General features: G+C 44.7%; 1 protein-coding gene across 1 annotated transcript; it reads left to right on the forward strand.

Moving 5' to 3' along the window:
- The first annotated feature begins 1,418 nt into the window (after positions 1-1,418).
- LOC131679684 (uncharacterized) lies at positions 1,419-7,583 on the forward strand. Its single transcript, XM_058960420.1, has one exon. The coding sequence runs from the start codon at positions 1,419-1,421 to the stop codon at positions 7,581-7,583; it is 6,165 nt and encodes a 2,054-aa protein (XP_058816403.1).
- Positions 7,584-17,007: the final 9,424 nt, after the last annotated feature.

The raw sequence follows: 17,007 nt of genomic DNA on the forward strand, positions 1-17,007 counted from the left end.
GTGGAAATAGGGGAGCCCGCGAGCGCACCAGGGTGACCTCGGTCGCCAGATGGCAGCGTGAGTGGGACAACTCCTCGAAAGGTAGGTGGACCCACCGGCTGATACCTAGCATATCGAGCTGGGTGGGAAGACCCCATGGGGAAGTTCACTTCCACCTGACACAATTCCTGTCAGGCCATGGCTGTTTCCGTCAGTACCTCCACAGGTTCGGACACGCGGAGGTCCCAGTCTGCCCGGACTGCCCAGGTGTAGATGAAACTGCCGAACACATACTGTTCGTATGTCATCGGTTCGACGTCGAAAGAAGAGCAATGCTTGACGTCTGTGGCTGGGACACAACCCCGGATACCCTTATCCAGCGGATGTGTCAAACGGTGGAGAAGTGGAACGCAGTCTCGGCTGCTACCATCCAGATTGCCAGTAGGCTACAGGTAATCTGGCGAACCGAGCAACAGACGACGGGCACGGCTAACTAGTGATTGGTTAGTTGGAGCGAAAAAGGCCAAGCGCAAAATAAGAGAGTGAATGGTCTGTTCATGCCGAGGTTGGTTGGCGCAGCGAATGGCAACCGCGTAAGGGGTAAACCCAGCCACCCCGAAGCAAGACAGAAGAGTGAGTGTATAGGCGTATAAGTGGACTGCCTCATGCCAAGACGGGAGGGTCGTAGCGTAGTATGTTGGAACTAAGCTATCGATGCCTCATGGCGTGGCAGAGGAGTGAAAGGGTGAGCATCCAAGTCAGTCTCACATTGCATGTTAAGGGTGAGCATAAAAGTCAGCCTCACAGGTTGGTAGCAAGGAATGAAAAAGGTGAGCACAAAAGTCAGCCTCGCATGGTGTTACTGCCAACACTGCTCTTGGTGGTGTAACTGTTGCTGAACAGTACTGTCATACGGTTGAAACGTCATCCGTGGACGATGACGTGACCCGACGGCGGGAGCAGAGCTGTCATTCTCAAAAGTGCTGAGTAAGGCATCGTACAGGAGGAGGAAAACTTAATTATATTAAATTCATTAAATCACAGTAAAATCATTGTTAGTACAGTTAAACCTTATATATACACAGTGAAACCTAATTATACCTAAGGAAATCACAGTCATCACAGTAAGGTACGGTTGAGCTTAAAACTAAATTTCTAAAACCTACTTAACCTAACCTAAAACTATATCACAGATAAAACGGGCAGAATCGCAGATTAACTGTACTAGCAAGCCATTGTATTCTGGTTCTAAACCGATAAATGTAAGTTTATCTTATTATATTACAAAACGGAAATGATAACAATAAAACTTTCAGCTTTAAGCTGTCTCACACCAAAATACCGAGTTTGTGAACGGCTAAAAAGAATCGGCTAAGAGCCTCCTTTGTTCTCGGAACAAAACTTAAAGATTTATCGTCACGTTTTCAATGGAGTCGAACATGGATCCAATGGTTAACCCCACGGATGATAAAACCCCAGAGAAAAATAAATCTTCCAGCTGCGTTTGCTGCGATCGTCCGGAGACAAGTGACGATTGCGTTCAATGCGATCAATGCGATGGATGGTGGCATATGTCATGTGCGGAAGTGACTGCATCGGTTGCTGATCGGCCGTGGACCTGCGCCCACTGTTTGCCGCTGAGTGTTTGCTCCCGAACAACGGTATCCAGCGCTAAGGCAGAACGTTTGTCGTTGAAAATGAAGCTGTTGGAAGAGCAACAAGCGATGGAGAAACGTCATCTCGTCGAGAAGTATGCAATCCTGGAAGCGGAGCAGAACGAAATGGAAGAGATGGCTAGCAACCGAAGCAGGGTCAGCAGAAGGACGAGTCTAGAAAGGGTAAAGCAGTGGAAGCAGCAATGCACTGATCAGGGTGAAGGCGCATATGGTCTTCCGCCGGTGGGTAAATCGGCAGACTTTACAGCAGCCTCTCTGAATCAGAACTCACGCATCCCGAAGAACTCGGAGCGAAGCAATTCGTACCAGCACGCTACAGCTAACATCAATATGCCTACTTCGGAAAAACCGGCTACAGATACAACAGTGCAGCAAGGAAGACAACACCATGGGTTCAGTTTCTACAAACCACCGTTGAATTCAACAGTAAAACCATTCAACCTTCAGAGTCTTTCTAAGCGGGAACAGCAGCAGTACACCGGCGCGTTCCCCAAATCAACTTTGGTACAACAAGAGGTAGTCAACACAAGAGGTAATGTCGAACCCCAAGTGCCCCCCGTAGCACGTGAAGGTAAGCCACTTTGTGATCCAATTATTAATCCACCTGTACCATCAAAATTCGAACACTCCCTCCAACAAATTATCAAACAATTTGGAACGATGGCATCAACGGCCACGATTCCGTCGTTGGAAGCGAATGTGCTTCCAATCGAAACAAAACCCGTTCCGTTGTCCGGAACGAATGTTGGCTTGCAGCCACCGGCAAATCCAATTATTCATGGAATCGTTCCCCCACCCGCGGGTACGCCGATTTCTGGCCCGTCGCTAATAAACCCGGTGCTATCTATCGGAACAGTTCCCCCTCCGCTGGGACTACCGATTATTGATCAATTTACTCCCTCCCCCTCGCAGTTATCCGCGCGTCAAGTGATGTCCCGCGATCTACCTACGTTTTCGGGCAACCCAGCTGACTGGCCAATATTCATTAGCACCTTCATGAATAGCTCGTTAGCGTGTGGATATAATAGCGCCGAAAATCTCGCGCGTCTTCAACGTTGTCTGAAAGGACCCGCGTATGAATCTGTCAAAAGTAGATTGTTGCTTCCTGAATCAGTGCCGCATGTAATTGATACCCTTCGTTTGTTGTATGGACGACCTGAATTGTTAATCAGTGCTCTACTACAGAAAGTGCGCAGTGTTCCGGCGCCGAAAGCGGAAAGATTGGAGACAGTCATCGACTTCGGTATAGCTGTGCGTAGTCTCTGTGATCACCTGGAAGCCGCTGGACAACAAGAGCACCTATCTAATCCCACGTTGCTGATGGAGTTAGTGGGGAAACTGCATGCGCACACTAAGATGCAATGGGCGGATCATATACAGCAGCATGCGGTGGTCAACCTTAAAGTGTTCAGGGACTTCATGCTCAGGGTCGTCACTGCCGTTAGCAGAGTAACAATGTACGTTGGCGAGGACGGCGGCTATCAGCAGAAGCCTAGGCAGAAGGGAGCTGTGAATACCCACACGAGCGAAGCGGAGTCATTTCAGGAGATCGTGCGCGAGAAGGAACGGGTGTGTGCGTGCTGCAAGAAACCAGGGCACCGAGTATCGGCATGCTCTGCGTTTAAAGCGTATACCGTAGATAACCGGTGGAAGTTTGCGCAAAATAACGGGCTGTGTCGGAGCTGCCTTAATGCGCATGGAAGGAGAAGCTGTAGAAACGCAACACGGTGTGTGATCGAGGGATGTCAGTATCGTCATCATCCGCTCCTGCATTCTGATCGAGTTAGTTCCATTAATCGTCCTACCCAAGGATCGTCTACAGTACAGAATCACACGCATCGGCAAAGCAAGCAGGCTCTTCTATTCCGTATTATACCAGTCGCCATCTCAGGGCCGCGAGCTACCATCGAAACTTTCGCTTTTCTGGATGATGGCTCGGATCTATCGCTGATCGAGAACGACCTAGTAGAGCAACTGGGAATCGACGGTAGGACAACACCTTTGTGCCTGAAGTGGACAGGGAACGTCACCCGTGTCGAATCGGATTCGAAACAAGTTCGAATTACGATCAGAGGAGCTAGCAGCGCAAAACAATTCACTATTGATGATATCCGTACTGTAAAGGAGCTTACTTTGCCGGAGCAGAGTTTAGATTACGGTGAACTGGCGCAACGTTATCGTTACCTCCAAGGTTTACCGATTGTCAGTTACGCAAATGCTGTTCCCCGTCTGTTGATAGGCGTTAACAACGTGAACCTCACTGTCCCGCTGCAAGTGAAGGAAGGCAAGAAGAGCGATCCTGTTGCAGTGAAAACCAGACTAGGATGGTGCATCTTCGGCGGTAGTGGTAAGGAGGGCACGCATTCACTGAATTACCATGCCTGTGAGTGCGCCAGCGACCAGGACTTACATATTGCGGTGAAGGAATATTTTTCAATGGAAGATGTAGGAATGAAGCCGTCGATAGTTCTGGAATCCGACGAGGATAAGCGGGCTAGGAGCATCATGGAGCAGTCGACGAGACGAGTAGGTGACCAGTTCGAAACAGGTATACTGTGGCGGTACGACGACATCGAACTTCCGGATAGCTACAATATGGCATTCAAGAGGTTTGAGTGTCTGGAGCGCAAGATGATGAGAGATCCAGAGCTGGCTGCAAATCTGAAGAACCAGATAGCGGAGTACCAGCAGAAAGGATATGCGCATTGTGCTACGAAGGCAGAATTAGAACGAGCAGACCCAAAACGCGCGTGGTACCTGCCGCTAGGAGCAGTGACAAATCCCCGGAAACCAGGTAAAGTTCGACTGGTATGGGACGCAGCAGCAAAGGTGGATGGAATATCTCTGAACTCTATGCTGCTTAAAGGACCGGATCAACTTACATCGCTTCCAGCAGTTCTGTCGCGGTTCCGACAATATAAAGTAGGAGTGTCTGCAGATATACGAGAAATGTTCCACCAGCTGTTGATCCGCGAGCCGGACCGTCATTCTCAACGTTTCTTATTCCGGAATGACCCAACAAAACCGGTGGAAACTTACATCATGGATGTGGCAACATTTGGATCCACGTGTTCACCGGCGTCAGCGCAGTACGTTAAAAATAAAAACGCGGAAGAATTCTCGGACCGTTTCCCACGAGCAGTAGAGGGAATTCTGAAAAGCCACTATGTGGATGATTATCTCGATAGCTTCGAGAATGACGAAGAAGCCGAGCGAGTGTCGCGGGAAATTGCAACTATACACCAGAAAGGAGGATTTCATCTTAGGACCTGGGTATCGAACAGTGCTGGAGTTCTTCGTGGACTGAAGGAGGCGTCCGCTAACCCTAGCAAAAGCCTATGCTTGAACGCAGTGGACAGAGGCGATCGCGTGTTGGGCATGCTCTGGCAGACTTCAGAGGATGAGTTGCTGTTCTCGATGGAAATTAAAGAGGAGATACAACTGGTGATAGATAACGGTAAGCGGCCAACAAAACGTCAGATGTTAAAATGCCTAATGGGCGTATTCGATCCACTGGGATTGCTGAGTGTGTCTCTCGTTCATGGAAAGATTCTCCTTCAGGATGTATGGCGAGCAGGATTGCAGTGGGACGAACAGGTAACTGAAGAAATATTCGATCGTTGGGTTAGGTGGACCGGTCTGTTCCCTAAAATCAGAGGCCTGCGGATCCCACGGTGCTACTTCAAGGAAGCGAATGTGCAGGTGTATGATCATCTTCAATTGCACGTTTTCGTCGATGCAAGTGAAGTCGCTTTCTCCGCCGTAGCGTACTTCAGAGTGACCAACACTGAAGGCAAAGCAGAGTGCTCGATAGTCGCGGCCAAAACGAAGGTTGCACCGCTGAAGCCACTCTCGATTCCTCGCATGGAGCTACAAGCAGCAGTTCTGGGCAGCCGTTTAGTGTCGTTTGTTCAGGAGAATCACAGCGTGAAGGTGAAGCAGCGTTTTCTGTGGAGTGATTCCGCCACAGTGTTGGCCTGGTTACGCGCCGATCATCGTCGGTACACGCAGTACGTAGCATGCCGAGTAGGGGAGATATTGACAACGACAGACCTCGCAGAATGGCACTGGGTCCCCAGTAAGCTAAATCCTGCAGATGCCGCAACAAAGTGGGGTAAGAATCCGTGTCCGGAAGCAACCGACGAGTGGTTTAAAGGTCCTGAATTTCTTCGGCTTGCCGAGGAGAATTGGCCGAAGCAACCGAAACCTTCAAAGGTGCCTGAAGAGGAACTGAGACCCTGCTTCCTGATCCAGGGGTCAACTATTCCGGAGGTTGTGATAGATTTTTCTAGATTCTCTAGGTGGAGACGATTGCTAGGCGCAGTTGCATACGTACACCGTTTCTTGGGCAATTGTAGGCGTAGATGTCGAGGAGAGACGCCGGAATTGCTGCATCTTAGTCAAGAGGAACTGAAGAAGGCGAAGAACACGCTTGTGTGGATTGCGCAATGGCAGGAGTATCCAGATGAGATGATTGCAGTTTCGAGAGGACAAGCAGAATTACCTAAATCGAGCAGTTTGTATCAGTTGACACCAACAGTCGATGAGTGTGGCGTGCTACGCGTCGGCGGAAGAATTGGAGCTGCACCGCATACATCTTTCGATGCTAGGTTCCCGGTGATTCTCCCAAGAAAACATCCGGTGACGACGCTAGTTGTAGATGATTTCCATCGTACCTTTCGTCACGGTAATTCTGAAACGGTGGTGAACGAGATTCGGCAGTTCTACAGCATCTTCCAACTAAGGAGAGTGGTGAAGCAAGTTGCGACCGTCTGTCAGTGGTGCAGAGTGAAGAAGGCGACTCCGAAGGTTCCGCGAATGGCGCCGCTGCCTTTGGCCCGCTTGTCCTCGTTTACTCGACCATTCACCTACACCGGTATTGATTTTTTCGGACCGTTGCTGGTGAAAGTAGGAAGGAGCTCGGTTAAACGCTGGATATGTCTGTTCACCTGTCTAACCACCCGTGCTGTCCATGTGGAAGTTGCACACAGTCTTTCCACACCGTCCTGTATCAAATGCATCCGTCGCTTCATCTGTCGCCGAGGAGCGCCGGTGGAAATCTACTCCGACAACGGTACCAACTTCCAAGGTGCCGAACGACTGCTGCGGAAAGAACTCGAGAACGTACATGGAGAATTAGCAGCAACGTTCACAAACGCATCTACCAAATGGGTCTTTATCCCACCAGCTGCACCTCATATGGGAGGAGCGTGGGAGAGAATGGTGCGGTCCATAAAGTCAGCCATGGAAGCAGCCTACAACAACGACCGGAAACTGGACGATGAAGGGCTGGTGACGCTAGCCGTGGAAGCCGAGGGTATAGTGAAAAGCCGGCCACTTACCTACCTACCCCTAGATGCTGCTGAAGTAGAAGCCCTGACTCCTAACCATTTCCTGTTGGGAAGTTCCACTGGTGTTCGTCAGCCTGCAGTACCGTTCAGTGATCCTGTCTCTGCCGTAAAGAATTCTTGGAACCAAATACAACGTCAGCTGGACGTCTTCTGGAAGCGCTGGATACGGGAATATCTTCCGATGCTGACTAAGCGAATGAAGTGGTTCGGAGAAGTGAAACCAGTGGCTGTCGGAGATTTGGTCCTCATAGCAGACGAGGTCCGAAGGAATGGCTGGACGCGCGGGAAAATCAAAGATGTCGTGATAGCGGAAGACGGACGAGTTCGACAAGCGATAGTTCAGACTGCGAGGGGGATATTGCGTAGACCGGTATCGAAGTTAGCCGTGTTGGAGGTTGAGTTGGATGGTAAAACTGGGACCAGTGGCCAGTGTTACGGGGGGGAGAATGTTACTGCCAACACTGCTCTTGGTGGTGTAACTGTTGCTGAACAGTACTGTCATACGGTTGAAACGTCATCCGTGGACGATGACGTGACCCGACGGCGGGAGCAGAGCTGTCATTCTCAAAAGTGCTGAGTAAGGCATCGTACAGGAGGAGGAAAACTTAATTATATTAAATTCATTAAATCACAGTAAAATCATTGTTAGTACAGTTAAACCTTATATATACACAGTGAAACCTAATTATACCTAAGGAAATCACAGTCATCACAGTAAGGTACGGTTGAGCTTAAAACTAAATTTCTAAAACCTACTTAACCTAACCTAAAACTATATCACAGATAAAACGGGCAGAATCGCAGATTAACTGTACTAGCAAGCCATTGTATTCTGGTTCTAAACCGATAAATGTAAGTTTATCTTATTATATTACAAAACGGAAATGATAACAATAAAACTTTCAGCTTTAAGCTGTCTCACACCAAAATACCGAGTTTGTGAACGGCTAAAAAGAATCGGCTAAGAGCCTCCTTTGTTCTCGGAACACATGGTATGTCAGAAGTGGGGCCTAAGAAAAATGTCCCACATGGGATGCCAGAGGGAGTGACAAAGGTACAATAGAGTGGCACGATTGAGAGTGAATCAGGTGATAGGGTGAGCACCCAAGTCAGCCTCACATGTATGGGTAGGGCGAGCACAAAAGTAAGCCTAGCAAGGAATGAGTAAGGTGAGCACACAAGTCAGCCTCGCATGGAACGTAAAAGGTGAGCACAAAAGTCAGCCTCATGTGGGAGTGTTTGAGAGCGAATCAAAGTGTGATTGAGAGAGCACCCAAGTAAGCCTCATACAGGATGTATGATCGCGCGAGTGAGAGTGAATGAGTACATTGAGTACAGCCATCCCCCCAGAAGTAATACCGAGAGGTAGTTCCTGGGAGGAATGATGGCGGAGCCCAATGGAGTTTAGTCGGTATTAATGGCTGGTCACCATTCGAGTCCGACACGCCCCCAGTGCACCCCGTGTGGTAGATTGGACCCTACCGTTAGCACGTGTACTGGGCTAGGACATAAAGGTCTTCTCCATTGTAAAAAAAAAAAAAAAAAAAAAAAAACATACATACATACACACACATACAGACTTTTTCCGATCTCGACGAACTGAGTCGAATGGGATATGACACTCGGCCCTCCGGGCCGGGATTAGGTTGACGTTTTTCAGAGTGATTGCATAACCTTTCTATATGAGAAAGGCAAAAATGTGCCAAAATCCAAAAAAGTGAATCGTCGTCAAATTTTTTTTTCGAGTTTGCATCAAATCTCGACGTTTCATGCACCTTGAACACATTTAGCATCAAAAATAAAAATTCTATTTTTAATTTTTCCTATAGTTTATATGAGAAATTTCTGTGTGCCCGCACTCTGAAACCCGTAATTCCGTAACCAGAATTCCGATCGATCCAAAATTCAATAGCAGCCGATGGGAAGGTTGCCCCTTTCATTTGAGACTAAGTTTGGGCAAATCGGTCCAGCCATCTCTGAGAAAAATGAGTGACATTATTTGACACATACGCACATACATACACACACACACACATACACACACATACATACATACACACACATACAGACTTTTTCCGATCTCGACGAACTGAGTCGAATGGGATATGACACTCGGCCCTCCGGGCCGGGATTATGTTGACGTTTTTCAGAGTGATTGCATAACCTTTCTATATGAGAAAGGCAAAAATGTGCCAAAATCCAAAAAAGTGAATCGTCGTCAAATTTTTTTTTCGAGTTTGCATCAAATCCCGACGTTTCATGCACCTTGAACACATTTAGCATCAAAAATAAAAATTCTATTTTTAATTTTTCCTATAGTTTATATGAGAAATTTCTGTGTGCCCGCACTCTGAAACCCGTAATTCCGTAACCAGAATTCCGATCGATCCAAAATTCAATAGCAGCCGATGGGAAGGTTGCACCTTTCATTTGAGACTAAGTTTGGGCAAATCGGTCCAGCCATCTCTGAGAAAAATGAGTGACATTATTTGACACATACGCACATACATACACACACACACACACACACATACACACACACATACATACATACACACACACATACAGACTTTTTCCGATCTCGACGAACTGAGTCGAATGGGATATGACACTCGGCCCTCCGGGCCGGGATTAGGTTGACGTTTTTCAGAGTGATTGCATAACCTTTCTATATGAGAAAGGCAAAAATAATAAATAATGTGTAATCCCCTAGTTTTAAGAAATTCCAAATTTAAAGCAAAAAAAAATTGGCGCCTTTAAGCTAACGCAAACGTGCATTATCAAATAAACGAATTGAATAAAAAAAAGTCCTTCTACGTCATAGTAGTCAAACACTTTGAAACATTTTTGAAAAACCCATTTTTTATGAAAAGACCCAAAAAAAATTTGGAAAGTCCACGTGTACATCGTAGGGAGGGAGTTAGGGGCATAGGAATTGTAAGCGCTTGTCCAAAGAGGGGGAGGAGGGAGTTAAAAAGTTAAAAAAAAATTGTCCACGTGGTATGTTTATGTTTATGTTTATGTTGTTTATTACCTTCACCAACAGGCCCCTTGGCCCCAATGGTGGTTGCTTAAACTAATTACATTTTAGTATTGACAACATTTTCACTTTTATCGCATTCCGCGTCCTGTTGAAGTCAAAGGCCGTCGCCACACTGTTAAAAATTCGTTGGAGTCCGGTAACAGCGCTCTGGCAACCATAGTTGGTTCTCCTGAACGGAACTCGCAGAAGGGAGTTATTGCGTAGAGCTCTAATGCGGGCTTGAAGATCCAGACGTCCGAGGATTGTAGGGCAATCCACTCTGGCAGAGAGTAAGTCCGAGACGAACAGGGCTCGAGAGCAGTCCCTCCGAATGCTGAGTTTATCGAGGTGTATTAGCTGGCAACGGTTTTCATAGCTCGGCAGCTGAAATCTGTTTCGCCATGGGAGATGACGAAGGGCGAAGCGTATGAACCTGCGTTGGACAGCCTCGATTCTGTCAATCCCGTTCTGGTAGTACGGATTCCAAACAGCTGAACAATATTCTAACGTTGAGCGGACCAACGCGCAGTAAAGCGATTTAAGACAATATACGTCCCTGAAGTTTTTCGCTATTCGGAAGATGAACCCAAGCTGTCGTGATGCCTTATCCACGATGTATGACGTATGTGGTTTGAATGTTAATGCCGAATCCATGATGACTCCGAGATCTTTGATGTGAGAGTGTCTTGGAATGCTCGAGCCGAAGAAATGGTAGTTAAACTGAGTCGGTTGGCGTTTCCGCGTGAACGTAACGATTGAGCATTTGCTCGGGTTTAAAACCATTCTGTTTTGATCACACCACGTACTAAAGCTGTTCAGTTCCCTCTGAAGAAGCTCGGCATCGGTTTTATCCCGTATTTGTTGAAAAATTTTCATGTCGTCGGCGAAAGACAGGCGGGGTCCTTGTAATGTGAAATTGACGTCATTAAAGTAGAGGAGGAATATTACTGGACCGAGATGGCTTCCTTGTGGTATGCCGGATGTAGCGAAGAATGGTGCAGATAGACAGTCCTTAATGCTGATTTGGAGTTGCCTTCCATCGAGGTAGGAACGAAACCAGCGTAGAAGTTGTCCATGAATGCCGAGTTTGTCCAACTTCGCTATTGCGATATCATGGTTGATTTTGTCGAAGGCCGCAGATAGATCCATATAAATAGCATCGGTTTGCAATCCGTCAGCGAATCCATCCATTACATATGTTGTGAACGAGAGCAGGTTTGTCATTGTCGATCGTTTAGGCATGAAACCATGTTGGTCATCTGCAATGTAGTGTTTACAGTGAAAGAAAATAGGATCTAACACAACCAGCTCGAACAGTTTTGATACGGCACTTAAACACGAGATTCCCCGATAATTGTCAATGTTCGATTTGCTTACTTTTTTGAACTGGAAACATGTGCGCTGCTTTCCAGCAGGAAGGGAATGTACCAGTAGTGAGAGATAGCACAAAGACTCGCCGAAGTGGTTCAAAAAGCCCGCTGATGCACTTTTTGACAAAAATCGAGGGAACACCATCTAGACCCGAGGAACTAGAAGCTTTCAGATTGGAATTTGCTGCAAGAATGGCAGCATTATCGACACAAATTCGGTTGATGGTTCGTCCTAGAGAAGGAGTTAAATTAGCGGCGGCAGCGACTTGTTGTGGTGGCAGGCGCTCGTTGGAAAAAACGCTTGAAAATTTTTCGGAGAACAGTTGGCAAATTTCCTTAGTGTCAGTGCCTAAAACTCCATTAAACGACATACAAGATGGCAAACCGGATTCTTTTCGCTGCTCGTTAACATACTTCCAGAACGACTTGGGCTTGGATTTCAGTTGACGCTCGACGTTTCGCTGCCCGATCAGAAACACATAACAAAAATATTTCGAAACTATATCTCGCATTGTTACTTGTTATAAATTTCTGTTATTTTAACTACTAACGAGGCCTAATTTATAACACAATATGTTACAAAAATTGTGTTCTGTTATAATTATGTTATTTCATTCTGATCGGGTGGTGTCTAAAAAAGGCGCGTCTGCTTTGTTGTTTGTATTCGTGGTTGAGTTGAAAGTAGTGATTTCGTAATGCAAGAGTCTTATGCTTCGAGAATTTTTTAAATGCAGCTCGTTTGGCTGATTTTAAACGTCTAAGACGGTTGATTGCCAGCGAGGGTGTTCATCGGTACTAATTGTTCGTTTTGGTACATGACGGTCGATAAGGTAGTTAAGAATACTAGAAAACGTCATCGCTGCTTCGTTCGCGTCGTCATTGTTAATATTTTCGTCCCAGTTTATATCCAACAGCGTGCTAACGATGCTGTCGTAGTCAGCGTTTTTAAAATCGTAGACGATAGAACTTGAGACGTCTTCAAAATTAACTCCTAGGTTATCAGCGAATACAAGATGTAGTGGGGGATGATGACGCACCTGCTTGACTAAAGGAGTCGGTGCAGTGCAGCAGTACGGAGCGCAGTCCCGGGCACTTACAAAGCAGAGGTCCAATGTACGTCCATTCTCGTTGGTGACATTAATAATTTGCCGAAGAGTTGCGCTACTGTAGTTGTCCAAAATACAACTGGCATTGTTAATAAGCGCAGATTTTTCGATATCCAATCGTAGAAAACCATTACTTGCTTGGCACCACGTCAAGCCAGGTAAGTTGAAATCGCCCAGTATAACGATATCATCAGACGGGGCGGCGATCGAGGCGATAAAAGAAACGGAGGAAAGATGTACATCGATCAGGCTGGAATCACGAATTCTGTCAGGTGGAAAATACACAACACACAGGAACAGATTGCGATCGGCAAGTTTCACTGATATCCACGCTTGCTCGGAGCTCGGCCACCGGTCATCGGTGATCACTCGTGCTTTTATACCACGACGATAAGCACACCACCGCCTGATGTCTTGTGGCTGTTGAGGGCATTGCGGTCACAGCGGTAGACATCAAATGTTGAACCAAAGACCTGGCGAGACAGAGTACGGTTGTCGAGCCACGTCTCGGTCAAGGCGATAATGTCGTAACAGCAACCCGTGGTCGCGAGCAAATAGCTGTCCGTTGATGAATTTAAGCCACCAACATTCTGGTAGTAAACCTCGATGTTGTGGTATATGAACGGTCCCTCATAGGAAGAATGAGAAAAATCCTCACGTGTTTTTTGACAAGGGCCAATCAATATACTGTCGACAGTCGAGTTCGTGAGATGGAGAGAGGCGGGCGCGGTTTATATCTGCCAAGTTCATTCGGTTTATTCGTATCGTTCCAAAGCGTAAAACCCGCGGAAAAACTCACACGTGTTAGAATTCGTTAAACTACGGAAAAGCGCGTTGAAGGATATAGTGAATTCTGTGAAATTGAAGGTGAAATTAAAAATTTATTTTGTGCATATAACGTGCTAGTCGCAATTTTAAAAACCGCACGGAAGCTGGTGCGTCACGAAGAACAAAGAACAATAGGCAAGTAGTGGTATTCGTTCACAAGTGAAAGGCAAACAATACATAACCTACACACCTAGAAAAAATAGTGTAAATTTACGTCTCCTGACCATGACATATACGAGCATCAAAAATGACTTAGTTTTACGTTTGATTTTAATTTTACATGACGTTTAATTTCGTAAACCATGTAATTTTACTCCACATACAGCGTTTGTTCTGAATGGTAGGAAGTGTAATTTTAAGTCATTGCGCATGTAAAGTATATGTTTCATGTAAAATTAAATGGAACACGGTAATGTTCTGTTATTTCGTAAATTACGGTTTGTTGAATTGTGTCATGTTTGCAATTACGTCAACGATAAAATTCAGATTTTTTTGGTGTGTAGTAGCGTAATTGCGGAATAGCCATGCCGCCACATGGCGGCAGTGGCGGAGTCCCTGCACTAGGCGGGAGTAGTTTCCCTGCGTTCGGGCAGATACCTCAACGACAAGATGGACGCTTTCTCGTCATTAAGCGCACGGATGAAGGACAATCGTTGGAGAAAATCTCACCTGTCCTGATCGACAAAGTCATCAGAAATTGCTGTGGTGGCGTATTTAATGTCAAAAGAATCCGAGATGGGCAAATATTAGTGCAAACGAAGACGGAAAACAAGCAAACAGCCTCCAACAACTGAAGAATATGACCACCGAAATAAACTAGAAGTTACCGAACACGGGTCTCTAAATACCTGCAGAGTTGTGATAACTTGTCAAGACCTTTTTTATGTGGAAGATGATGAAATTCTGGAAGAGATGCAAGATCAAACTGTCACGAAAGTGGATCGAATCATGAGAAAACAAGATGGAAATCTAGTCAAAACCGCAACATTTATACTGACTATCGGATCAGCAAAGATGCCCTCAGAAGTGAAAGTTGGGTTTCGCAAAGTAGCAGCACGTCCATACTACCCACGCCCGTTAAGATGCTTCCAGTGTCTTCAATTCGGGCATCTCGGTAATGTAGCGTTGACATTAGTGCTGGTTGCCATCTGCTGATGCCAGCATGCTGGCAAACAGCATGCTACCAGCATAATGTAAACGCATGCTATCTGCTGGTGCCAGCTTCTGGCAAGCGTTTGCATTATGCTGGTAGCGTGCTGGTTGCCAGCATGCTGGCACCAGCAGATGGCAACCAGCACTAATGTAAACTGGGCATAAAGACTGTAAACAGGAAAAAATTTGCGCAAACTGCAGCGAAAAACACCACGGAGACAAATGTGACCGACCTTCAAAATGCGCGAACTGTGAACAAGCCCACTCAACCATAAGTGTCGATTGTCCCGTCTGGATAAAGGAAAACGAAGTCGTACGAGTAAAAATTGATCGTGGAGTGTCACACTGGGAAGCTAAGAAAATTGTGGATCAGACGACAGGACAAAATGTAAGCTACGCAGAGAGAGTCGGGACCAACGTACGAACTTGCAACTGCAAATGCTCGTGTGATGTACCGAGCTCCCGCCAAGTTCAGACAGTAGATCGTAAACCAACTCAAACAAATAATCCAATTCAAACATCAAAAGAAGACACTATCATTAGACCAAGCACCAGTAAACAGCAAAGCTCACCAACTCAAGAGACCAACGATACCGACATAAAAAATCCAAATTCACCCACCCCACAACCTAAATGAATTAAGAAAAGCAACGAAATTTACATCAGTAGTGACGAAAAATCCAACAATGTACGACCAAACCAGAAAACCAGGAAGACCAAAAAAAGCAGCCGCCAGAAGCAACAACTTGCGCATCGGAAGCCGAGAGAGAAAGTGACATGGAGATTTGAGCCCAAAAATGCTAAAGCTAATCAAAGTGACTAACACAACGAAATCATTTACACGTCGAATGTCAGATAACCAACCATCCATCATCTCTTGGAACATCCAAGGACTACGTACAGGAGCTCCAATTACTCGTTGCAGAAACCCGATCAGAACGACATAACAAAAAGATATCAAATTTATATCTCATGTTGATATTTATTACTCACTGTGTTATTTTTGTGATATCCCTATCAGCAAGGCAAGCAAACTTATATCAAGATTATATCTTCTGGTGATATCATTGAACTGTTAATATGATTTTAATGTACGTATATAACGGTGATGTTATAATATATTACATATTCTTTCACAATTATCTTTGAACGCTAACTGTAAACTGTAAAGCGGGCAAATGACCAGTTGGTTAAAGCCCCAATAAACAAATCAATCGATCAACTGTGAATGATTATTATATTACACCAAAGATAATACGCTGAAACCTCTTTTTATGCGTATTTATTCATCTTTTTAAAGCAAATTTTCGAAGTTTTTATTGATTGCGTTTCCTTATATTTGCGTTTTCCACATGGACATTCAAAGTTCCACGATTTTGAGAATAGATAAGTTTTAGATGCAAGAGGTCGAAAAACTTGAAAATAAGGTGTTTAACTTACTTGGTTGCATTTTGATTAAGAGATTACCTATTTTCTGAGACACTCGTCTGACACGCAATTTCAAAAAGTTTTGGAATCGCAAAGTTATCAACAAGCTATTCAAAAGAATATAATTTTCATATAAAACTTATTTTAAAGAAGATGCAGGAAGTATCAAGCACTCCAGATGAAATAAAGAAACGTGGATTGAAATAAAAAAAAGCATTTTTAAACTATTTGTTATGGTTTAGTCAAATGATTCTATAAATAATTTTCTTTTAATTAATTGTGTATATTGCGAAAACGAATTTCCAGAACTTAAAAAACTGTTTGATATATACTGATTTCCACAATACCGTTATGAATTTTAAGGATCTTCGAGGATCTTCAGTCCGTTTTTCCAATTTAAGCGGGTTTTTTATAAACAACCGAAACTTGTCCAGTTTGTGGGTATCTGATTTTTTGCGTTCTCAAAATTACCAAAGCATTGTAATTTCTTTTATTTCAATCCCCACATAAAAATGTTTAAGATTGAGATTGTTGTATCTTTTCATTCCACCTAAGACAGTTTGACATTTACAATGAACTGCCAATTACTTTGAATGCGCAATGCATTGCGCATATGTACTAATGTTTCCGTTGTATTCGATGGTGCTTCGTTCGTCTTAAAAAAACATCGAGCTAACAAATTTTCGTAATAATCAAGATACTTGATTCATTTTGTAGAAAGCTAAAAAAGGAATAATGCGACCTGTTCAAATTGTTGAAAGATTAATATTTGTGAGTATGCTGCATAAAGCTATCAATATTTCAAAATGGCCTAGAAATCTCTGAATAAATACACATCCCAGCTGGTATTATTGTTTGCTGTTACAATTCAAATATGTGTTTTAGATAGTGCTTGAAATAGCTAAAAACTTTTATGTAAAAATATTGAATAATTTCCTCCTCAAAACTAAATAAAATTTAGAAAAGAAAATGTATTTTAGAAAACATGAAATATTCTAAAATTCGTCACACCGAAGAATCCTCAACAATTTCTCAATTTTATGATTATCTGTTATAATATTCGCAGTTGATAGATTGAACTATTGTAAAAAATTG

The sequence above is a fragment of the Topomyia yanbarensis genome, chromosome 2 (assembly GCF_030247195.1).
Source record: "Topomyia yanbarensis strain Yona2022 chromosome 2, ASM3024719v1, whole genome shotgun sequence".
NCBI lineage: Eukaryota > Metazoa > Arthropoda > Insecta > Diptera > Culicidae > Topomyia > Topomyia yanbarensis.